This window comes from Suncus etruscus, chromosome 9 (genome assembly GCF_024139225.1).
Source record: "Suncus etruscus isolate mSunEtr1 chromosome 9, mSunEtr1.pri.cur, whole genome shotgun sequence".
NCBI lineage: Eukaryota > Metazoa > Chordata > Mammalia > Eulipotyphla > Soricidae > Suncus > Suncus etruscus.
Window position 1 is genome coordinate 18,024,383 of NC_064856.1, and position 25,430 is coordinate 18,049,812.

A 25,430-nucleotide genomic window follows, 5' to 3' on the forward strand; every position below is an offset into this window, starting at 1 on the left:
GGGCATTTGCTTGCACACGGGTGACCCCGGAAAGATTCGGATTCAATTTTCAGTATCCTATGTGGTCCCCCGCGACTGCCAGGAGTGATTTGCCAGGATTAACCCCTGAGCACTGCCAGGTGTGGCCCAAAAACAAAAACAAAAATTAGGAAGAACCCATTTTGGGGAAGTTTGGTAGATTTCATAGTCATTTTGAATATGATGTAACATCAAGGCATATAGGAAAACAAAAAGGTCTAGAGTTTTAAATTTGGGACTAGATAGATAGATCTCGGGTTCAGAGCAAAATATATCCAAGTTATTGTAGCAATAATATTAGGTCACCTTGGAGCAAAACTCATAATGGGAGAAAATATAGAATAAAATAATGTTTGACAGTCTACATGCAGAGCGATTTAATGATATGCTGAAAGTAGAGGATGCTCCACATCAGACTGACATCAACGAAAGAAATGCACAGAATCCAGAGTCTTTAAATATAAAAGTCTGATACCAACTATAGCTAAAGTGTGAAAAAGTTTCATCGAGACCTTGAGAATGACTGGAGTTGGATAGACTTGTATGCCTGGAACCCAGACTCTGTCTTATGCCAATAAACTTCTGGGGTGAGGCCTTTTTGTAATCAGGTCAAGGATTTTTTTTTCCATTTTCTCCATTTTTCTGGACCTATGCAAACATTGGCGATTGCCACTATCACACCTTTACTATATTTTTTTACTCTTATCCTTTAAGGAAAAAAATACAACTCACTGAACTTAAAAACAAATTACTGTAGTAGAATGCCTGTCTCGAAAACAGGCAAGGGATGGGAAGGGGGGAGGGGGTAATGTTGCATTGGTGAAGGGGGGTGTTCTGGTTATGACTGTAACCCAAATATGATCATGTTACTTAAATAAAAAATATATTTAATTAAAATAAAAAATATATATAATGTTTGAGGACTCGAATTTGGCTACAACCCACAGCAATCAACCTCTCTACAATTGATTCATTCTTATCTTGCATTATTCAGTAATTGCTTTTTCCATACTGTCCTTATTATCAAACTTAGTAGCATTTATGAAATGCTTACTGTTCTCTGGGCACTTGATATTTTGGGATCTGGAACTGGGGTGGGGGTTCACACATAGCTTTGCTCAAAGGTAAGTAACTCCTAGTTCTTTGCTCAGGGATCACTCCTGGCAGTGCTTGGGGCATCATATTTGGTGTCAGTGATAGAAGCGGGGTTGGCTGTATGCAAGGCAGGTGCCTTACCCACTGTACTATCTCTCTGTTTTTCTTTTTCAGTTTAGTTTGGTTTGGGTTTGGGGGACACAGTTGGCTATGTTTCTGGGATACTCCCACGTTGGTGTTTGGTGGTTTCTTCCAACAGTCTCAGGGGCCCAAGTCCGTCTAGGACTCAAACCTAAGGACTCACATATGCAAGGCAAATAAATGCAACACCACCAAGTCACATTCCTGGTTCAATATCATCAATGTACTTTACTCCTCACACAAAACTATGAGGCTAATTATTATTATCCCTATCTTACAGGTAAAAGAATCTCAGCCAGGTATGAAAGTCTGCCGAATGGGGACCAGAAAATGCCCTGCCTTGTATGTCATCAACCCTGGTACTGCTGGGAGTGACCCCTCAAACACAGTGGGGTGTAACCCAAACCTCCCCCCACCTCCAAATAAATAAAACTCTGCCGGCAACTACACAATAAAAAATCTAGATTTGGGCCCGGAGAGATAGCACAGCAGCGTTTGCCTTGCAAGCAGCCGATCCAGGACCAAAGGTGATTGGTTCAAATCCCGGTGTCCTATATGGTCCCCCGTGCCTGCCGGGCGCTATTTCTGAGCAGACAGCCAGGAGTAACCCCTGAGCACCGCCGGGTGTGGCCCAATAAACCAAAAAAAAAAAAAAAAAGTTAAAAAATCTAGATTTGGCCCGGGTGGTGGCGCTAAAGGTAAGGTGCCTGCCTTGCCTGCGCTAACCTTGGACGGACCGCGGTTCGATCCCCCGGTGTCCCATATGGTCCCCCAAGCCAGGAGCAACTTCTGAGCACATAGCCAGGAGTAACCCCTGAGCGTTACTGGGTGTGGCCCAAAAACCAAAAAAAAAAAAAAAAAAAAAAAAAAAAAAATCTAGATTTTTCCAGGTCTGATTTCTGGCCCGCGCCTGTCTCACGGCCAAACCTCAGGCAACTTCCCAGCTCAGGTGAGTTTAACAGCCGGCTCAGGGCAGGGCCCAGGATCTTCCTCGCTCACCACCGCCCCCTTTGGTCCCTCTTGAGCCACACCAAGGGTGCTGGGGGACCAAGTGGACCTTGGGATCAGGGTTTGCAGGGGCCCTGAGACTTTCACAGTCTCCCGGGCATCTGAATGCAGCTTAGGCCCACCTGATTGCCCGATACCCGAGGGTCTCGATGGCAGCCGAGATCCGACCCTTTCCCAGTCCTGCTCAGACTCAGGCTAGCTTGGCCCTCAACTGTCGTCGGGGACCCCAGCAAGGGAGCCAAGCAGGCTGACTGCGCCTCCCAGGGAACTGATGAAAGGCCACTAACGCTCGAGTCAAGACCAAGAAGGTGTGAACACGGGCGAAGAAAGGCCTCGAGGCCAGGGGCCGGAGCGAGAGATTGCCTTGCACGCGCCAACCGGTTCGATCCCGGCAACCCATTAAGGTTCCCCGAACCTGCCAGGAGCGATTTCTGAGCGCAGAGCCAGGAGGAACCCCTGAGCACCACCAGGTGTGACCAGAAAATAAAAAAGATTAAAAAAAAGAAGTTCTCGTGGCCCAGGCCCTGGGGCACCCGCACCCCTGAGAAACCTCGCGTTGGCCCTTTCCTCGGGAAATCTTGACGCGGTTATCGAAAGAGCCCCAGGTCCTCCAGAAAGCCACCCACGCTTCAGCGTCCGGGCGGCTCCCCAACTCCTCGGGAGCCCCTGCCTGCACGCACTACTCTCCCCCTCCTCGAAGCCCTGGGGCCACCGGGGCCCCTTTTCCATCTGCTCAAAGCAGGGCAATACTCCCCCTGCAAGTCCCCCAGCCCTTCAACTTCTCAAGGGCAGCCCCAACTCCTCCAGGGAGCCCCAGTCTCCGGAACGAGCAGGTGGAACGAGCACCCAAGGGAACACCCTCGCCGGACACCCCAAGTCCTCCCTGACAGCCCGCCAGCCCTCCCAGACTCGCCCGGGCGAGGCCTCACCCCGCGGCTCCTCCACAGAGCGCCGGTGCAGCTCTCGGTAGCGCTGCAGCGAGGACACATGCGCCAGACGGCTGATCTCCGGCGGCGGAGCCCAACTGCACGCCTGAGGGCTGCCGCCCGGCTCCTGCCGGCCGCCCGCGCCGGGCCCGCCGCGACCCCGCTCCTCCGGAAGCCCCATGCCGCCGAGTGCAGCCGCCGCCGGAGCGCGGAAAACACAGGCCGGCCGGGGCGGGGCCTCTCGACGGGGCGGGGCTTGTCGGTGGGGCGGGGCTTCTGCCGGCAGCAGGAGGGCGGGGCGTGGCCGGGCCTGAGCGAGGCGCCGCCGGGATTCGCTCAGCCTGGGAAAATTCGCGGGTGGTAGGAGCGAGGGGCGGGGCGGAAGGGCGGAAGGGCGGGACCTCGTAGTCAAAGCAGGAGGTGGGTGGGGCTGGGCGTGGCCAGAAGGAGCCGAGCTTGGGCGTGGCCCTTGCGGGAATCGAGGGAATTAGTCAAGATCTTTCTGTGTGGAGCCACTCTCCGGCCTGATTGCACAAATTTTAACTGTCACCACACTGAGTCAGAGTCAACTGAGCTCAAAAAAAAAAAAAAAAAAGCACAGAGTCAACTGAGCTCTTGTTGCCCTGGAGGAGTTTTTCCCCCGCTTTGGTCCTTCCCCCGTTTTCTGCTCAGGACACGTTTTCCCCCAAAGAGAGCGATAACTGGGGTCCAGACTCATCCTTGCCCTGACGTCAGCTCAGATTGCCTCCCACCCTGGAAGATGCAGCTTCACTTTCCCCGCTTCCCCAAATTTACATTTAGATCTAAAAAGTACTAAACTCATGAAATGAAGACTAGAAAGGTCTTCGAGTATTTGCTCACCTCACTTGCACAAATGGTAAATTCAGGGAGGGGACGGAATGTGTCTCAGGTCATAGAGCAAACAGTGAACAGATCAAATGTAGGTACACTGACTTCCTGATTTCAGGTTCTTCTTCTTCGTTCTTTTTTTTTTAACTTTCTCACTAGTTTGAGTGAGACTTGTAAACTACTAAAATCTATGCAAATAGGAGGCATGATTCATCACTCAGCACCACGCATAGTGCCAGAATCAAATCCCCAATGCATGTGCTTTCCCATTGAGCCGCACCTTTTTCAATCCCTTAATTTCACCAAGACCCCACATCACATCTGACCACCTGGGGTCACTCTTCTTTGGCTTCCGTCTATCCCCTCCACTACAAAAGAAAGACATTGGCAGACCTTCATTGTCCACTTCACACACACACACACACACACACACACACACACACACACACACACTTACTTCACACACCAGCCTACCCTTCAGTTCACAGAATGGTTACCAAGACAGGAAGGACTCCTATTTCTAACTTCAGAATGATACTGAAACGTAAGGCAAATAGTCTACATCCCTCTACAGAGAATTGGACCTCACCTAGCCCATCCCCTCTTTCCATCTGTTCCTTGTCTTCACTCAGATAACCACAAGATAGTCACACCCTTAATGACTCCCATTCAAGATCAGATTTTGGTCAAAGGCACCTAATCTTGAGAGGAGAGTTTCAAGATTCTTTGAAGGGCTTCAGATCTCATGAGGGTAAACATTTACCCCACTGCAGAGACAGTAATGACATTGACGAGGATTCCATTTCACTGAAGATACAAGATTCTACAGGGACCACAAATTTTGCTGAGGGGTCTCTGATGTTATCTAAAAGATCATGAGTCCTGCTAACAGCACTGATGATCACTGAAGCTACTGAGGGGCACAGATTTCTCCAAAGTATAGACAATATAGTTGGGTTTGTCATTTTTTTTTGTTGGTTTGGTTTGGTTTGATTTGGTTTTTGGGTCACACCTAGCAGCACTCAGGGGTTACTCCTGGCTCTACTCCTGGCAGGCTCGGGGGACTCTATGGGATGCCGGGATTCGAACCACCATCCTTCTGCATGCAAGGCAGAAGGCCTTGAAGCAAGGCCCTACCGCCATGCTATCTCTCTGGACCCCGACAATATAGATTTTACTAAAGAAACATAAGATAACTTAAACCCCACCCAAGGTCCTCTACTACCCTAAAAGAAAGTTGTAATTGAGGGGCCCAAATCTCATTTATTGGAGACAGGTTTATAGAGTTTTAGATGTCTCTGAAGTCAGTGAAGATAAAGCCCCCGTAAGATGGAACACAATTCTGCTTCTAGGGCTTCCCTTCTTGCAAGGCCCACAGCATCTGACAGCGCTCATGTCCATCTTGTGCACTCAATGTGTCTCTCAAGTTGTAGAGCTGTTCCCAGCATACTGCTGCCCTCTTCTGTCTGTGGATAGTACTTCAGTTCTGGGCCAGTTCTGGGCCTCTAGCCCAGATGCCCAGATGCCCAGGCGCATCTTTCTCCTTTCGTTTTCTTTTCTCTTTTCTTCTTTTTTTCTGGATGCCTCACCCAGACAGGGCTTACTCCTAGTCAGGAATCTCTCCCAGAAGATTTCAGGAGCCACATACAATGCCAGGGATTAAACCTGGGTAACCCTATGCAAAGCAGTGTCTTTATTTTTTTGGTTTTGGTTTTTGGGTCATGCCCGGAGGCTCTCAGGGCTTTCTGGCTTTGCGCTCAAAAATCGCTCCTGGTTGGGGCCGGGCGGTGGCGCTGGAGGTAAGGTGCCTGCCTTGCCTGCGCTAGCCTAGGACGGACCGCGGTTCGATCCCCCGGCGTCCCATATGGTCCCCCAAGAAGCCAGGAGCAACTTCTGAGCGCATAGCCAGGAGTAACCCCTGAGTGTCACAGGGTGTGGCCCAAAAACAAAAAAAAAAATCGCTCCTGGCAGGCTCGGGGGACCATATGGGATGCCAGGATTCGAACCACCGTCCATCCTGGGTCGGATGCGTGCAAGGCAAAAGCCCTACCGCTGTGCTATCTCTCTAGCCCTTAGGCAAGTGTCTTAACCCCTGTACTATCTCTCTGTCCCGCAATTCCCCCACTCTTTTATTTTCAAGTAGTTCTGGTCTGCTGACCAGTGACTGTCCCAGTCTTATTACCTTCAGGGCTCCTTTTGCCTTAGATCATAGGTGGAAGCCCCCTTGGATTCAGGATGCAGGTCATAACAAAATCTCTTAAAATAAATATTCTAGTTCAAAATTCCATTCCAGCCTACTGAAATCCTTGTCTACAGTGAATCTGCTTTGGAGTGGGGTGGGGAGTTGTATGCAGGATGCCAAGATCAAGCCAAGGGCCTCACACTGGAGAAGCATACACTCTACCACTGAGCTACAACTCTGCCCCTGGGGATCAGCCTTGATTGAGGGCGTCCACAACACCCACCAGCAGGTCCTCAAAGGCTCTTCCTGACTCTTCCTCTGCTCATGTGGTACTGGGGTTTCAAATTTAGACTCACCGCCCTACGCTAAAGAAAACAGGAACCCCAGGAGAAACGGTGGTTGGAATCGGAGCTGAAGAACCTAGCATCCAGAGAGGGGAAAGGAAAGCATCCCAAGGAGAGGATCTCCGACTGCGAGACAACCGGAGAAGGAAGCAGAAACTGGGGGTGCAGAGGTGTGCCTAAGTGGGCTGGAGGGTGGGGAAGGGCGGGTTGATCGACGTCTGAAGTCGAAAACCGGGGGCCTAGGGTCCGCGAGCGCCCCTGAGAGCTGACACCTGCACCCCGCCCTCCCAGCAGGCGCCCCAGGTGCTCCCCAGGCGCAGCCCCGCCCTCCGCTCCCGCGCATCACCCCGGCGCGGCCCTTCACTTCCGGCAGGCGCGCGGCGCGGCGGAGGGCAGCGCGGGCGGCGGGCGGCGGGCGAGGATGGCGGCGGAGAACCAGGCCAGCCAGGAGAGCGCCCTGGGCGCCTACTCGCCGGTGGACTACATGAGCATCACCAGCTTCCCGCGGCTGCCGGAGGACGAGCCGGCGCCTGCGGCCCCGCTTAGGGGCCGCAAGGACGAGGACGCCTTCTTGGGAGACCCCGAGACCGGTGAGGCCCTGCCGGCCCCTTTTTGTCCTCCTCGCCCCCGGGACGTCCCCAGGCTAGATCCCCTCGGATCTCTGACCCCCAGATCATGCCCTTTCCTGGACCTCTCTCCCTTCTCCCTGGCCCCTGTCTGTGCATGCATGTTCTGGTGGGACTGCAGTTCTGCCCTGGATGCCACCAGGAACATGCCAACAAGGACTGCGGTAGGAGGGCTTGGGCTTGGGCTTTCCTTTGGGCCAGGACCGACTGATATGGAAGGATTGTCGGAGGAGGGATCCTGAGGAATAGCCGTGACCGCCCCCCCAAAGCAGACTTTCTCTAGTCATGGAGAATAGGGGAGGAGACACCAAGTCGGGCACTGCCGCAGAATGGACAGAGACGGGTGAGGGTAAATAACTTGCCACAGCCAGGAATATGGGAAGAGACCCCGGGGAGACACTGAGCATCTTTTCCCGATGGGGGGTTAAAAGGACAAGAATCTGGTCTGACTGCAAGTGCAGGACTGACTTTAGGAGATGGGGGCTGGAGACTGCGTGACCTCTCAGAGTCCTTGGGGACCAGACACTTCGTGGCTGCCCTATAGATTACCTCACCCATCCCTGAGCCTTGAATCACCCAGGACCTTAGTAAGGTGCTCTGTCCCCTATGACACCTCCAGAATGTTTCTGTTACCCTCCCATCTTACAGGGCCTGGAAAGGGTGGGAGTAGGGTGGGAGGGGACCAGACTTGGTGGGGTTCTGGACCAAGTTCTCGGAGCATTTCTTTCTTGTGCTCTTTCCCACCAATGTGGCCCAGAGCTGTCTTTCCTTCTATTCTTCATCCTCCATCCCCCCATCTTCTTTCCCTTAACGTCACTTCCTGGCATTAGAACATCCTTCTGTACTCTTCCAATGCCAGTACTTTAGCGCTCCGGAGCTGATTCTAAATTAAATTAGCTTCTTTCCCCTCCACCCATCCTAGCCTGTCAGACCTTTCTTCCCTGGCTCCTTCCTGTCTTTATCTGGCTCTGCCCAAAGCTACCCTTATTCTTTCCCCTTCTCTGACCTTCTGGTCAACTGGCCTGACCAGCAGCTCCTGCCAACCTTTGTTGTACACTACCTGGAGAGAGGGCAGTTTATAGAGGCTTAAGGATAGCAAATATTAGTGCAGCAGGCTTCTTTTTCTGAATAGGTAGCCTGTGATCTGAAGACCGCCGAGAGAAGAGGGGTGGATACTAGTCAGAAAGCAGGTCCTTTATTTAGGGGTCAAGAATATTGGTTTTGCCCCCAGCATTGCCTGACCTCCTGTCCCAATGGGCACACCTGTCCTGACCGAAGCTTCCTCTTCTGGCTCAACTGAGAATGCCAAGCTTACTCAACCTAGAGATTAGAAACCCCTGTTATCTTTTTCTCTTGACCCCCAATAAATGCCTTAGCACTGATTAAAATCTGAGTGTTTGTGTGATCTTGTGGTTACCTCAAGAAGAGGGGATTATGACAGTTTTGCTCACTATCCTTTCTCCATCGTCCAGCATAGTACTAAACACTATAGAAATGGTTGAATTGACAAATGAAAGTGCTAGATATGTTATGTAAGAGTTGTAGGGAAGATCTCAAATTTAGGGAATGTTTGGGAGGGCTTCAATATGCACAATGCCCTCCGTTGTACAAAAAACTCAACAGCCATCATAGGACCTGAGCTCTGGGAACCTGCACATATATCAACTTTGAGTTTTGTGATTCCAAGGATCTTGCTGTTATTTCTCTGTAATCACTCCAATGTCATATCTCCCATCCCTATTCCAAGTCCCAAGGTTCCAATCTCCCGGCTAACTTGCACCTCATTCTTTTTTTTTGTTTGTTTGTTTGTTTTTGTTTTTGGGCATCACTCCAATGTCATATCTCCCATCCCTATTCCAAGTCCCAAGGTTCCAATCTCCCGGCTAACTTGCACCTCATTCTTTTTTTTTGTTTGTTTGTTTGTTTTTGTTTTTGGGCCACACCCGGCGGTGCTCAGGGGTTACTCCTGGCTGTTTGCTCAGAAATAGCTCCTGGCAGGCATGGGGGACCATATGGGACACCAGGATTCGAACCAACCACCTTTGGTCCTGGATTGGCTGCTTGCAAGGCAAACGCCGCTGTGCTATCTCTCCCGGCCCTGCACCATATTCTTAACCCACGGATGCCCTCTAGCGGCTCTGTCCCATCCGGTTCTCCAGAACTTGGTTGTGACCAACCTGTAAAGCTTTCAGAACTGAATAGCTGGCACCCCAAGAAGGACCCCTACAGGAGGTCCTGTAGAAAACAAAGCTTTATAGCAACCACTCCAGACTACTGTATCATTCCAATTCCCCATCATCTTTGAGATTATGCAAGCACCTTTCATCTTTAGCCTACTCTGTTAGTGTCATGTCATCCCTATACATCAGATCACCCTCTAAGATCAAGAGGGGATGGAGGGAGTTGCAGCCACACCCAGTGGTGTCCAGGGACTATTTATGACTCTCTGTTCAGGGTTCACTCCTGGTGGTGCTCAGGAGACCATAGGCAATGCTGGAGTCCAAACCAGGTTGGACCTATGCAAGGCAAGCAAGCACCTTACTGATTATACTCCCTGCAACCCAAGGTCACTTTTTTTAAACAAAATTTTATTCTTAAATATGTCTCAGGCACCAAGACTATATATTGTGGGAGCAGATGTTAAGGGAGGGACGCCAAATGTTCAAACAGAAATAAAATTGAGGACCGCCATGTCTCAGGAACAGGGAGCAAGCATTGAAATTTTGGACAGATTTCCCTGGGTCCTTGCCTTTTTCTGTTTTAGAATTCCTTCTGCACCTCTATTTTTGCTTCAATGTCTTATCTTCCTTGTCCATCTTCAAGGCCTGCTGTTTTGGATGCTTCAGGGCTTCTTTTGACATCATCACTGCCAGGCATAATACCTCCCCCTCCTCACCATGTTATAATTTTGTTTGTTTGTTTTAGAGCCACATCTGGTGGTACTGGGGGTGGAGGGGCTATTTCCTGCTTCAGTATTTGGGGGGATCGTCAATGCCAGAGATTGACCTGGAGTTCCAGTTCCTTTGAGCTATTTTTTCTCACCCCTCCTCTCCACCTCAGTTTTTCTTTTTCTTTCTTTCTTTCTTTCTTTCTTTCTTTCTTTCTTTCTTTCTTTCTTTCTTTCTTTCTTTCTTTCTTTCTTTCTTTCTTTCTTTCTTTCTTTCTTTCTTTCTTTCTTTCTTTCTTTCTTTCTTTCTTTCTTTCTTTCTCCCTTTCTTTCTTTCTCCCTTTCTTTCTTCTTTCTTTCTTTTTTTTTTTTTGCCACACCTGATGGTGTTCAGTGATTTTTTTGGCTCTGTGCACAAGAGTAACTCTTGACACTGCTGAGGGGACCATGCAAGCAAGTATCTTATTCTCTTTACCATTTCTCCAGCCTCCTATTATTTTGGGAAGAGGTTGGTTCAAACCAACCCTCAGTGGCTATTTTTATTTAAATAATATCTTTATTTAAGCACTATGATTACAAACATGATTGTAGTTGGGTTTCAGTCGTAAAAAGTACACCCCTCTTCACCAGTGCAACATTCCCACCACCAATGCCCCCATCTCCCTCCTTTCCCACCCACTCCCTGCCTGTATTTAATTTTGCTCTGTGTGTGTGCGTGTGTGTGTGTGTGTGTGTGTGTGTGTGGTTTTTGGGTCATACCCAGCAGTGCTGAGGGGAAACCCCTGGCTCCATGCTCAGAAATTGCTCCTGGCAGGCACTGGGGACCATATGGGAAGCTGGATTCGAACTGACGACCTTCTGCATGAAAGGCAGAAGCTATAGCTCTCTGCCTCCCCCCCCCCCCCGCCTGTATTTGAGACAGGCATTCTACTTCTCTCACTCATTAACATTGTCATGATAGTTGTTAGTGCACTTACCACTCTGTGAGTTTCACATCATAAGCCAGTCCGTTCAGCCCTCATCTCAATTGTCTCTGGGTATTATTACAATAATGTTTTTTTCTTTTATTTTTTTTATTTTGGTGTTTTGGGCCACACCAGTGATGCTCAGGGCTTACTTCTGGCTATGCACTCATAAATTGCTCCTGGATCAGGAGACCATATTGGATGCCGGGGGAGTCAAACTGTGGTCCATCCTGAGTCAGCTTCATGCACAAGGCAAACGCCATACCGCTGCACTACCACTCCATATCGCTATCTGACTCTATAATCAAGGCACCATATTTGATACTAGGGATAGCATCAGGGTCAGCCACATACAAAACAAATGCCTTAACCTTTGTACTATTTCTCTGCCTATACACACACACACACACACACACACACACACACACACACACACATTCTCTCTTTCTCTCTCTTTTGGGGCCATACCCAATATTTCAGGGGTTATTCTGGCTCTGCAGTTAGGAATTACTTCTGGCAAGATTTGGGTGACTGTATGAATGCTAGGGATTAAACGTGGAATGGCTGTATGCAAAACAAGTGTCTTACCCACTATCTCTTCAACCCCATGCCACTCCTTTTATATTTTTTTTAAAGAATCTAGTTTTATTATTTTTATAGTATCTTTTTTTTTTTTTTTTTTTTTTTTTTGGTTTTTGGTTTTTGGGTCACATCTGGCAGCACTCAGGAGTTACTCCTGGCTCTATACTCATAAATTGCTCCTGGCAGGCTCAGGGGACCATATGGGATGCCGGGATTTGAACCACCGACCTTCTGATTGCAAGGCAAACACCTTGCCTCTATGCTATCTCTCCGGCCCCTATTTTTATAGTATCTTTATTTAAGCACCTTGATTACAGACATGATTATAGTTGGGTTTCAGTCATATAAAGAACACCCCCCCTCACCTGTGCAACATTCCCATCATCAATGTCTTTCATTTCCCTTCCCCTTCCCCCCCCCCCATATTTGAGGCAGGCATTCTAATTCTCTCACTCACTACCATTGTCATGATAGTTGTCAGTGTAGTTATTTCTCTAACTGCACTCACCACTCTTTGTGGTGAGCTTCATACCGTGAGCTGGTCCTTCCAGCCCTCATCTCTATTGTTTCTGGGCATTATTACAATAATGTCTTTTATTTTTCTTAAAACCCATAGATGGGGGCTGGAGAGATAGCATGGAGGGTAAGACGCTTGCCTTTCATGCAGAAGGTCATCAGTTCGAATCCTGGCATCCCATATTATCCCCCGAGCCTGCCAGGAGCGATTTCTGAGCATAGAGCCAGGAGTAACCCCTGAGCGATGCTGGGTGTGACCCAAAAAAAAAATCCATAGATGAGTGAGACTATTCTGTGTGTGTGTCTCTCTCTCACTTATTTCACTCAGCATAATAATTTCCATGTCTATCCATGTATAGGAAAATTTCATTACTTCATTTCTTCTGACGGCTGCTTAGTATTCCATTGTGTAAATGTACCACAATTTCTTTACCCACTCATCTGTTGTTGGGCATATGGATTGTTTCCAGATTCTGGCTATTGTAAGTAGTATTGCAATGAATATAGATGTGCAGAGGCATTTTTGTATTGTGTTTTTGTGTTCCTAAGATATATCCCTAGGAGTGGTATAGCTGGATCATATGGGAGCTCAATGTCCAGTTTTTTGAAGATTCTACGTAAAATAGAGGTTTTTCATAAAGGCCGGACTAGGTGGCATTCCCACCAGCAGTGAATGAGAGTTCCTTTCTCTCCACATCCCCACCAACACTGATTGTCCTTGTTCTTTGTGATGTGTGCCAGTCTCTGATGCCACTCCTTTTTAAAAGTAAAATTGTTTGGCTTTCTGTGTTTTGCTAATATTTAGGAATATTCCTAACTCTGTCCTCAGGGATCATGCTCAGTTTTGATCAAGGGACCATCTGGTGCTAAGGCTTGAACACCAGCCATTTGCATACAAAGCATAAACACAGTCCATTGAGCTATCTCTTTGGCACCAAGTATTAAGTATAATAATTTCATTATGAAGGATACTAATTTTAAGAAAAATGTGGGATGAAAGAGAGAAGAAAAACTAAAAGACCAAATTTATGCCCTATGGGCCGGAGCAGTGGCACAAGCACTAAGGCTTCTGCCTTGCCAACACTAGCCTAGATCCCCCGCCATTCAATCCCCCGACGTCCCATATGGTCCCCCAATCCAGGAGCAATTTCTGAGTACATAGCCAGGAGTAACCCCTGAGCATCACCGGATTTTGTTTTTGTATTTTGGGAAGCCATGTCATTTTTTGGGTAATTTTAGTATTATTTGGTGTCACACTCAATGGTATACATTCAGGGGCTATTCCTGGCCCTGTGCTTACTAATGCCATCTAATAGTGCTGGAGAACTATATTGTGTGCAGGGGATCAAATTGGGCAGGCACATCAAAATAAGTCCCTTACCTCCTGTACTTTCTCTAGCCCCACTATGTCATTCTTTTTGGGGGAGAGGGACACAATTAACAATGCTCAGGGATTACTCTTGGCTTTGCACTGAGCAGTGCTTAGGGAACTATATGTGATGTGGTGCCAGTAATTGAACCTGGGTCAACTGTGTGAGAAGTAAACACTCAACTTGCTATACTATCTCTTGGTTCCTCTACCATTACACTGTCATTCCTCTGTTTGTTGGCTTACTTTTTATTTGTTTTTTCTTTTTTGGGGGGGAAGCCACATATGATGTTACTCAGGGTTTACTCCTGGTTCTGTGCTTCAGAATCACTCCTCACAAGGCTCAGGGGACCATATAGGGTGCTGAGGATGAACTTGGATTAGCCCCATGCAAGGCAAGTTTTCGGCCTATTGTACTTAAGTCCCACACCATGTCATTTTTAATGATACTATCATTAATCCAGTCTTCAAGATTGAAGGCCAGAAGCTACTTTAAATTCCCTTCTTTCTCTCACTTCTGAAATGATAATCATATGCTCTCTGTCTTGGGGCCATAGAGATAGTACAGTGGTTAGGTTTATTTTGCAAGCAACTGACAACTTGTTTTGTTTTGTTTTTGTTTTGTTTTGGGGTCATACCCGGCAGTGCTTAGAAATCACTCCTGGCAGGCTCGGGGGACCATATGGGATGCCAGGATTCAAACCACCGTCCTTCTGCATGCAAGGCAAATGCCCTACCTCCATGCTATCTCTCCAGCCCCCTAACTCAGATTTTATCCCCGGAAAACTGTGTTCCACTTCCAGGAGTGTTTCATGAGTGCAGTCAGTAGTAACTCCTGAGCACTGCCAGGTGTAGCCCAATAGCCAAATCAAAACATAAATTCTCTGTCTCGTTTATAAATATTTTCCAAAATCCATCTCCATATCTCCTCATCACTACTGTAATAAGCCAGCTTTTCTCAACTAGGGGCCATGTGGTTTCCGATAGGCCCCAGTTGATAACCCAGAGAGACCAGAGGTTAAAATCACTTAAATGGGGAAGCACAGAATTAGATTAGCGGTGCCAGCCAGTAGAACAGGAGGACCACAAGAAGGAAACAAGGTGCCACAATTGGAATAAGGTTGAGGAATATTGATCTAAACTGACAGTTTAGATCAGTTACTCCTCTTGGGACGATCTATAACCATCCTCTTGCAAGTTGAGGTTTACTTTGCAGGATCCCTGGCACTCCATATGGTCCCCTGAGCCATGTGAGGAGTGAACACATATCCAAGTGTAAACCCAGAGTACTGCCAGGTGTGGCCCAAAAACCAAAAGAAAATCACCCTCTTGGGGCCAGAGAGATAGCACAGTGGCGTTTGTCTTGCAAGCAACCAACCCAGGACCTAAAGTTGTTGGTTCGAATCCTGGCATCCCATATGGTGCCCTGTGCCTGCCAGGAGCTATTTCTGAGCAGATAGCCAGGAATAACCCCTGAGTACCGCTGGGTGTGGCCCAAAAACAAAAATAAATGAATAAATAAATAAATAAATAAATAACCCTCTTAACTATATAACTCCTTGGCTTCTAGCTACTTTTTCTCACCAATTCCAATTTATTTATCATATTGCCCTTCTGATTATGTTATTCTGAGTCAAATATTTGTAGCAATTTTACCTTTTAAGGGATAAGTCAAAGTGAGGACAGATAACCTTATATCCCTACCAACATCTCTCCTTTCAACTCTAGATTTGCCAAGCTATTTTATTCTATGTTCATTATTCCTACGCTCATCTAAAATGGACATAATCATAATAAAAAATATTAATAAAAGTAATTTAAAAATCTTAATAAAAAGGATAATTTTCTTGGGTACCACACTGAAAAGTTCAAAGATAAGGGACTCCAGGCTCTTAGCTAGACTTAAAAGGAATGGGCTTTTTCCTGTCTTTTGCTTTCCTTTCCTTATTATGGGCTTGCTCTTTCTAGTTTATGGGGGCTGCCTCTAGCAGCAATAGGCTTATATCTTTTTTTTTCTTTTTTTTTTTTTTTTTTTTTTTTTTTGGTTTTTGGGTCACACCCGGCAGTGCTCAGGGGTTATTCCTGGCTCCAGGCTCAGAAATTGCTCCTGGCAGGCACAGGGGACCATATGGGGCGCTGGGATTCGAACCGATGACCTCCTACATGAAAGGCAAACGCCTTACCTCCATGCTATTTCTCCAGCCCCTGCCTTATATCTTATATCTTCCATCTTAGCAATGCTAGGAAGAAAGCCTCTCTTTGTCTTAGTAGCTTCTGCAAAAGAACCAAATTTGGTTCATTGGCCTATTTTTGGTCACATATGCCTGTCCCTTAACCAATCACTGTTCAGAGATGCCTATTCTAATTTAATAGCCCAGGACATACACTTATTCTGGCCATGAAAGAGGTAATAAAGAGTGAAAGAGTGGAGATGGTATTCTCTGAAAGAAATTTGGAACTAGTTCAAAGGATCAGAGAGCATAATTTGCATGTAGGAATCCCAAATTCAATCTCTGAAACCACTTGATCTTTTGAGATCCCTCCCTAATCACCCACCCTCAGCACATCGTCATCACCAACCTGGAAATAGTTCCTGAACACTGCCATGTGAGTATTAAAAACAAGCAAAAATATCTAAATAAAATGGAATGGGGAGAGATAGCTAAACAAGTTTAAAAAAAAAAAAAGATGCCCAGCTGGAATGATAGCACAGCGGTAGGGTGTTTGCCTTGCATGTGGCCAACCCAGGAAAGACATAGGTTCAATTCTCAGCATTGCATATGGTGTCCCGAGCCTGCCAGGAGTAATTTCTAAGCACAGAGCCTTGAGCGCCACCGGGGTGGGGTGGAGGTGGCCAAAAATTTAAAAAAAAGTAGATACTGGGGCCGGCGAGGTGGCGCTAGAGGTAAGGTGTCTGCCTTGCAAGCGCTAGCCTTGCAAGCAAGGAAGGACCGAGGTTCGATCCCCCAGCGTCCCATATGGTCCCCCCAAGCCAGGGGCAATTTCTGAGAGCTTAGCCAGGAGTAACCCCTGAGCATCAAAGGGGTGTGGCCTGAAAAAAAATAAACAAGATAAAAAGTAGATACCTACTGAAGAGCTGTCTCCAAATAAATTTTATTTCTTTATGTTTTGGGGCCACAGCCATCAATGCTCAGGGGTTACTCCTGGCTCTGCACTAGGAAATGACTCCTGGCAGTGCCCGAAGGACCATGTTGGATGCTAGGAATTGACCCAGGTCAGCCGCAGTAGTGTGCAAGAAAAGCACCCTACTTGCTATACTATCCAGCTCCTCCCGATAGTTAGTTTAGGGCTAGGCAAACAGTATGCTTAGAATAGCCAAGTTAGGGCCCGGAGAGATAGCACAGCTGCGTTTGCCTTGCAAGCAGCCGATCCAGGACCAAAGGTGGTTGGTTCGAAACCCGGTGTCCCATATGGTCCCCCGTGCCTGCCAGGAGCTATTTCTGAGCAGACAGCCAGGAGTAACCCCTGAGCACCGCCGGGTGTGGCCCAAAAAAAACAAAAAACAAACAAAAAAAAAAGAATAGCCAAGTTAAAGTCAACATCTTTGCCCACAAAGATTTGGTCCCAAACTAACATTTTCCAAGTGTCCTGACATTGCTCTTACATGTGTAAACTCAATGGCATTATTGCCCTACCTTTTACACTTTAGCACACAGTAAATATTATGTTGAATGTTAGTGACTGATGGAATAAAAGGGAGGGACTGATGAGTAGATCCAACTCTGATGAAATATCAGTTTCAACCCCAGATTCCCTGATGTGACTGATAAAAACATATTTAAGACAAGTACCTTGGTGCTAGCGAGAAAACTCAAAGACTGGAATGAATGCTTTGCAATCCCTGGTATGCTGTGGTCCCAGAGTACTTACAGGTGTGACCCAAAAACAAATAATAATATTTATCAAGTATCAACTGAAATTAGCTTCAGGGATTGGGTGTCCTTTTTGGTTTTTGGATGAAACCTGGTGGTGCTCCATGCTTACTCCTGGCTCTGTGTTCATGGATCACTCCTAGTGGTGCTCAGGAGACTATGCAGTACCAGGGATTAAACATGGGCAAGAATCTTAACTCCTGTACAATCTCAAGCTCCTAAGGCTGGGTGGTTTTTCTGTGGGGAAGGGGGTTAACATCTAAAAATGCTCAGAGCTTACTCCTGGCTTTGCACTCAGAGATCACTGGTAGTAGACTCAGGGGACCATGTGGGATGCCTGGTCAGCTGCATGCAAGGCACATGCCCTCCCTTCTGTACTATCACTCTGGCCCTATTAGTTATGTTTTGGTTTTAGTTTTATGGGCTACATCCAGTGATGCTCAGGGGTTACTCTTGATTCTGCACTCAAGAATTACTCCTGGTAATTCAAGGAACCATATTGGATACCAATAATCTGGGTGGGCTGCTTGCAAGACAAGATCCTTACTCTCTCTCTCTCTCTCTCTCTCTCTCTCTCTCTGGCCCCTGGAATTGGGTTTTGAGAGTAAAAATGATTCCTCCTGCTATGTGGATCAAAAAAGGAGGCCTTTACATAAGCAATTTTTTTCTTTTTTGTGGGGAGTGGTTACACCCAGAAGCACTCAAGGGTTACTCCTAGCTCTGTGCTCAGAAATTGCCCTGGCAGGCTCAGGGGACCATATGGGATGCCAAGATTCGAACCACCATACATCTAGATTGGCTGTGTATCAGGCAAACACCCTACCATTGTGCTATTGCTCTGGCACTCAGGTTTTTTTCTAATTTCATAGTTTTTTTGTTGGCTTTTCCATGTTGAGGATGGAACTCGGCCTCATATATGCAAGGCAAGTGTTCAGCCCTTGAGCCATCTCCCTGGCTCCCTACTGTTTTGTTGTTGTTTGCTTTGGTTTGGTTTTTGGGTCACACCCAGCAGCGCTTAGAGTTACTCCTGGCTCCATGCTCAGAAATCACTCCTGACAGGCTCTGGGGGCCATCTGTGATGCCGGGATTCGAACCAATGATTCGAACCTTCTGCATGCAAGGCAAATGCCCTACCTCCATGCCATCTCTCCGGCCCCTGTTGTTGTTTTTTAATACTCTTTTTTTTTTTTTTTTTTTTTTTTGGTTTTTGGGCCACACCCTGTGCCGCTCAGGGGTTACTCCTGGCTATGCGCTCAGAAGTTGCTCCTGGCTTCTTGGGGGACCATATGGGACACCGGGGGATCGAACCGCGGTCCGTCCTAGGCTAGCGCAGGCAAGGCAGGCACCTTACCTCCAGCACCACCGCCCGGCCCCATAATACTCTTAAGTAGCAATATTTCCTTTTCTCAACATGTTTCTTCATCTTTTACTCTCTATGTAACATATCTCATAAAATTATGGAAATATAAAAAGTCAGTGAGGTATACATGTAAAGTGCCTAATATACTGTCAATATCTATAAATACAAGTTCAAAGTCAATTTTTGTACTTCTTTAGAAACCTCTAGGATCAAAGGACAGTGCTAGTATGTTTGTTGAATGAATTCCAATATTTTATATAGATTATGGTGCTGGTGCTGAATGATCAAGTGACAAGACTAATTTCTTTTCCTTTTTTGGTTGTCTGGGCCATACCCAGCAGCACTCAGGGATTACTCCTGGCTCTCTGCTCAGAAATCGCTCCTGGCCAGCACGGGGGACATATGGGATGCCAGGATTCAAACCATCGTTGGTCCTGGGTTGGCCGCTTGCAAGGCAAACGCCCTACTGCTGTGCTATCTCTCCGGCCCTAGGACTGATTTATTTTTCATAAACATACTTTTATTCGGGAAATACAGTGACTTGAGTCCTGGGTATTTAAGTGATCATTCCACATTATAAATGAGTTACAACTTCTTTTAAGTTGACTGACACTAAGCCATGCTGACATTCTCAGGTAAGCCACAGTCATTTCATCTATCAGATGCTATCATCTCCATTTAAGCTGTAAATGAAGTATGTAAGCCAAACTAAGTACTTGGTCAAAAATAACTGAAATTTAGAAAAGGAAAACAATGAGTTTTAAGAAAAGTAAGACTGATTTGTTTTGTTTTGGGACTACACCTGGTGATATTCAGGGGTTACTCCTGGCTCTGCACTCAGAAATTATTTCATGCAGTGATTGAGGGACTATATAAGATGCCAGGGGTTGAACGCAGGCCTACCACATGTAAGGCAAATGCCCCACCTGCTGTACTGTCCCTACAGCCCTGAGAAGACTGATCTTTGAAGGAGATTTCCAGAAGACAGATTTCTTTCCCTTTTATTTTTGTTTTTGGGCCACATCTGGTGGTTCTTATGAGTTACTCCTAGCTCTGTGCTCAGGGGTCATTATTGGAGGCACTCGTGGGACCATACGGGATTCTGGGACTCAAACCTATGTCAGCTGTGACTATGCTATTGTTCTGGCTCCCAGATTCCTTTTTTTTTTTTTTTTTTTTTTTTGGTATTTTTTGGGCCACACCCGTTTGATGCTCAGGGGTTACTCCTGGCTAAGCGCTCAGAAATTGCCTCTGGCTTGGAGGGACCATATGGGACGCCGGGGGATAGAACCGTGGACGCAATCTTTCCTTGACTAGCACTTGCAAGGCAGACACCTTACCTCTAGCGCCACCTCGCCGGCCCCTCCCTTTTTTTTTTTTTAATTTATTTAAACACCTTAATTACATACATGATTGTGTTTGGGTTTCAGTCATGTAAAGAACACCACCCATCACCAGTGCAACATTCCCATCACCAATGTCCCAAGTCTCCCTCCTCCCCACCCGACCCCCGCCTGTACTCTAGACAGGCTCTCCATTTTCCTCATACATTCTCGTTATTAGGACAGTTCAAAATGTAGTTATTTCCCTAACTAAACTCATCACTATTTGTGGTGAGCTTCCTGAGGTGAGCTGGAACTTCCAGCTCTTTTCTCTTTTGTGTCTGAAAATTATTATTACAAGGGTGTCTTTCATTTTTCTTAAAACCCATAGATGAGGGGCTGGAGAGATAGCATGGAGGTAAGACGTTTGCCTTTCATGCAGGAGGTCATCGGTTCAAATCCCAGCATCCCATATGGTCCCCCGTGCCTGCCAGGAGCAATTTCTGAGCCTGGAGCCAGGAATAACCCCTGAGCACTGCCGGGTGTGACCAAAAAACCACAAAAAAAAAAAAAAAAAAAAAAAACATAGATGAGTGAGACCATTCTGCGTTTTTCTCTCTCTCTCTGACTTATTTCACTCAGCATAATAGATTCCGTGTACATCCATGTATAGGAAAATTTCATGACTTCATCTCTCCTGACAGCTGCATAATATTCCATTGTGTATATGTACCACAGTTTCTTTAGCCATTCGTCTGTTGAAGGGCATCTTGGTTGTTTCCAGAGTCTTGCTATGGTAAATAGTGCTGCAATGAATATAGGTGTAAGGAAGGGGTTTTTGTATTGTATTTTTGTGTTCCTAGGGTATATTCCTAGGAGTGGTATAGCTGGATCGTATGGGAGCTCGATTTCCAGTTTTTGGAGGAATCTCCATATCGCTTTCCATAAAGGTTGAACTAGACGGCATTCCCACCAGCATTGGATAAGAGTAAAAAATTAAAACGAAGGGGCCGGGAAGGTGGCGCTAGAGGTAAGGTGTCTGCCTTGCAAGCGCTAGCCAAGGAAGGACCGCAGTTCGATTCCCCCAGAGTCGCATATGGTCCCCCCAAGCCAGGGGCAATTTCTGAGTGCTTAGCCAGGAGTAACCCCTGAGCATCAAATGGGTGTGGCCAAAAACAAAAAACAAAAAAAAAATTAAAACGAGAATGACTATGGTGTTATGGGTAGGGCGACTGCCTTGAATGCGGCTGACCTGACGAGTCAGACCACGGTTTGAATCCCGACTTCCCACATGGTCCCCCAAGTCTGCCAGGAGCGACTTCTGGCTGCAGAACCAGGAGGAACCCCTGAGCGCCATCCAGTGTGACTCCTAAACAAACAAACAAAAGACAAAAGTAACACTCTTCCTTTTGGGGCTGGAGAGATAGCATGGAGGTATGCATGTAGAAAGACAACGGTTTGAATCTTAGCACCCCATATTATGGTCCCCCGAGCCTGCCAGGAGCAATTTCTGAGCGTAGAGCCAGGAGTAACCCCCGAACACTGCCGGGTGTGACCCAAAAAACAAAAATTAATTGATTAGTTAATTAATTAAAAATTAATTAAAATTAAAGCGGCTTTTGTTTTGGGGCCATAATAAGTGCTACTCAGAGGCCTTCCCTAGCTCTGTTCTCAGGGTGTTGCTCCATACTTGCTATACTATCTCTCTGCCCCATGTCCAGCACTTTTAGACTATTTACTGACCTGAGTTTAAGTTCAATATATCCATGCTCAGAGGTTACTCCTGGCTTTGTGCTTAGGATCACACCTGGTAGGCTCAGGGGTACCATATGGGATGCCAGGGATTTAACCTGGGTCAGCTGCATGCAAGGCAAACACCCTAACCACTGTGCTATCACTCTGGTCCCAAGAATTTTACAGGTTTTTTTGTTTTGTTTTGATTTGGGCTCGTGTCCAGAGGTGGGGGGCAATTTCCTGCTTGGTGCTCTGGTGACCATGCTGTGCCAGCAATCAAACTAGACCTCCTAAATGTAGAATACATGCTCCAGCCCTCTGAGCCATCTTCCCAATCCCAGAAGGAACTTACTTAAACATGAAACAGGTAACTTCAGGGACCAGAGCAATAGTGGGGAAGGCAATTACCTTGCAAACAGTTGTGTTCAATATCCAGCATCCTGTATGGCCCCCTAAGCCTACCAGGAGTAACTTCTGAGCACAGATCCAGGAGTGGCTCCTGAGTGCTATTAGGTGTGACCCAAAAGTCAAAAGAAGAAAAAAAATCAGATAACTTCAGTTCTTGCAAAAGATTTTCTTATGACTTGGAAAAATCACAACTTTGGAAACCTCACAATGTCTGGCCTGACCTCCACCCACTTCTCTTTCTCTTACATGCTATTCTGGAACCACCCAGGCCTTGGTTTTTTTAGGATTTCTGTGTGTGATTTTTGGGTCTCCTAAGCAATGCTCAGAAAGCCTAAGGGCCTTCCCAGTGATTCTCAGGTCAGCAGTTCCCTTCAAGGGCCTAAGAATATGATGCTGCCCAGATACTTCAGTGTCAGAAGTTACTAAAATCATTCCATTGATTCTCATGAACCTCAAGGACACCTGGTGGTGCTCTAGGTCTATACCCTGTAATGCTCAAGGGGCCACATGTTTTTTGAGGGGAAGGGTATGTTTTGAGGCCACACTGGTGTTCAGGGATCACTCCTAGAGGGGCTTGAGAAAAAATATTGGATGCCAGAAATCAACAGACATGCAAGGCAAGCATCCTATTAGTTATACTATCTCTTTACCTCTCGGGGGAACATGTGATACCAGGGATTCCTACATGCAAGGCAAATACCTTAACATCTGTACTATCTCTTCAATTCTATTGTTGTGTGTTTGTTTCTCTATTGTGCTACTTTCGGGCCCTTGGACCTGCTATTCCTTCTTTCTGAAATACACTACTTACTCAGGCAGGCAGGCCGGCCTTGCTCTACCTGGTTCCTTCCATCCTTGGATCTCAGCTTAAAGGTTGTGTGTGTGTGTGTGTGTGTGTGTGTGTACTCAGGCAGGCAGGCCGGCCTTGGATCTCAGCTGGTGTGTGTGTGTGTGTGTGTGTGTGTCAGCTGAAAGGGTGTGTGTGTATTTATGTGTGTGTGAGAAAGAAAGAGAGAGAGAGAGATCTCATCTGAAAGGGTGTGTGTGTTTTTGTATGTATGTGATCTCTGCTAAAAGTGTGTGTGTGTGTGTGTGTGTGTGTGTGTGTGATTTATCCAGTTTGTTTTGCCTGCACTGTGAAAGGAAGTGTGTATTCTTTCTACTCACTCTACTCACTCAGGCTGGCATGCTTTGCTCTACCTGGTCCCTTCTCTTTTCCAGATCTACCTGAGAGAGAGAGAGAGAGAGAGAGAGAGAGAGAGAGAGAGAGAGAGAGAGAGAGAGAGAGAGAGAGAGAGAAGTGGGGTGTGTCTCTGTGTGTGTGGGGTGTGTCTGTGTGTGTGTGTGTGTGGAGAGAGAGAGAAAGAGAGAGAGAGAGAGAGAAGTGGGGTGTGTCTCTGTGTGTGTGGGGTGTGTCTGTGTGTGTGGAGAGAGAGAGAAAGAGAGAGAGAGAGAGAGAAGTGGGGTGTGTCTCTCTGTGTGTGGGGTGTGTCTCTGTGTGTGTGTGTGTGGAGAGAGAGAGAGAGAGAGAGAGAGAGAGAGAGAGAGAGAGAAGTGGGGTGTGTCTCTCTGTGTGTGGGGTGTGTCTGTCTGTGTGTGAAATTTCCCCAGCTAAGAAGCTCCCAACTCACTCCATTATTCTCGCATTTCAACCTTTTTCTTCACCATCCTGCGAATCTCACCAGGGCAGGAACTATTGAGACCTGCTTTCCCCTGGCAACCAGCGTAGAGCCAGAGCCAGGGTCGGCCCTTGGAGCTGGCTCATTCAGCGGACAGCCCCGGCAGGGTCTTAAGTGCTTGCTCCGTGTGGGGAACTGCCTGCCAGCCCAACCGACCAGGTCCCAGCTGGGGTAGGATCTGGTTTCCAAGCAGGGTCCAACCCCCCGCCTCTCCAGGAAGTGTTCTCAGCCCTGGGCGCCGGGTCCCAGGAAATTTGGCCCAGGGGCTGGAGTCCGGTCGCTCCGCTGCCCTGCTGGGGTCCCTGTCTCTTGCCTCCCAATCCCTCCGAGGTATGTGGGCTGGGGGAGTGTGCGGCCACCCGGGGGAGGTGAGTCCTGCTGTCAGCGGGGTTGGTTCCACCGGGCGGGGAGAAGGGGCAAGCCGCCCGGGAGGGCCCTCAGACCGACCCCGCGCCCACCCACTCGTGGCGCCCGCAGACCCGGACTCGTTCCTGAAGTCGGCGCGGCTGCAGCGGCTGCCCTCGTCCTCGTCGGAGATGGGCAGTCAGGACGGGTCGCCGCTGCGGGAGACGCGCAAGGACCCCTTCTCGGCCGCCGCGTCCGAGTGCTCCTGCCGCCAGGACGGGCTCACGGTCATCGTCACGGCCTGCCTCACCTTCGCCACGGGCGTCACGGTGGCGCTCGTCATGCAGATCTACTTTGGAGACCCCCAGGTGAGGGGAAGGAGGGGGGAGCCGCGGGGCCTGGGGAACCCGTGCGAATTGGCCGGGGTGGGTGGAGAGGAAGGGCCCAGAGGGAGGGTCCCAGGGGCACAGAGGAGCGAGGGAGGCCTGGCTGGGAGAGTGCAGGACACTGAGGGCTGCGCTCCCACGCCCTGGGATAGATAAGTTCTGGGGTCAATGGAGTAGCTTGGGGAGAGGAAGGCTCCGACTGCCCCCGCCTGCCCCTTTGCCCTCCTCCCCAGATCTTCCACCAAGGCGCTGTGGTGACAGACTCCGCTCGGTGCACAGCGCTGGGCATCGAGGTACTCAAGACGCAGGGGTCTTCCGTGGACGCGGCTGTGGCAGCAGCGCTGTGTTTGGGGATTGTGGCCCCGCATAGCTCTGGCCTGGGCGGGTAAGGAAGGAGCTACTCGCTGTGGAGACGGGTCTCCCAGGGTCTTATTCTGTGGCCTGGTCTGTAGGCTTTCTCTGGGAGCGCCCAAGTTCTAAGTAGGGGGGAAAGTGGGGCCCCCTATTTTGCATTTTCTCTTACCACTCGGTTTCACCCTGGTCTCCTGATCTAGAAACGGGAAGAAATCTTTCCAGGTTTGGTTCTGTTCGTGTTTTGTTTTGGTTTGGTCTAACTGGAAAAACACATATGTGAGGTCCCGAGTTTGATCCCTGACACTAAAATAATTTAATTAAACGGGGAAAGGATTTTGTAAACTATAAACTCAGGTACCCAGGTGGGTAATTAATTAAGGTAGCATTGACTTGGGGAATTCAAAACTACCTTGAGAAAAAATAAATCCAGTAAGTCTAGTG

The 25,430-nt window shown here is 47.8% G+C and overlaps 2 protein-coding genes across 4 annotated transcripts in view; one reads left to right on the plus strand and one right to left on the minus strand.

Moving 5' to 3' along the window:
• The window catches only part of ACSS2 (acyl-CoA synthetase short chain family member 2), a 90,288-nt gene extending 86,919 nt beyond the window's left edge, over positions 1–3,369 (minus strand). The window contains exon 1 of the mRNA XM_049779453.1: positions 3,192–3,369. Coding sequence (XP_049635410.1) covers positions 3,192–3,369 — 178 coding nt within the window. The remainder of the gene's footprint in view (positions 1–3,191) is intronic.
• A 3,575-nt stretch (positions 3,370–6,944) lies between these two features.
• The window catches only part of GGT7 (gamma-glutamyltransferase 7), a 35,806-nt gene continuing 17,320 nt past the window's right edge, over positions 6,945–25,430 (plus strand). For all 3 annotated transcript variants that reach the window (XM_049779190.1, XM_049779192.1, XM_049779193.1), the window contains exons 1-3: positions 6,945–7,153; positions 24,382–24,617; positions 24,869–25,020. In XM_049779190.1, the coding sequence (XP_049635147.1) occupies positions 6,985–7,153; positions 24,382–24,617; positions 24,869–25,020 (557 nt within the window). In that variant the 5' untranslated portion in view covers positions 6,945–6,984. The remainder of the gene's footprint in view (positions 7,154–24,381; positions 24,618–24,868; positions 25,021–25,430) is intronic.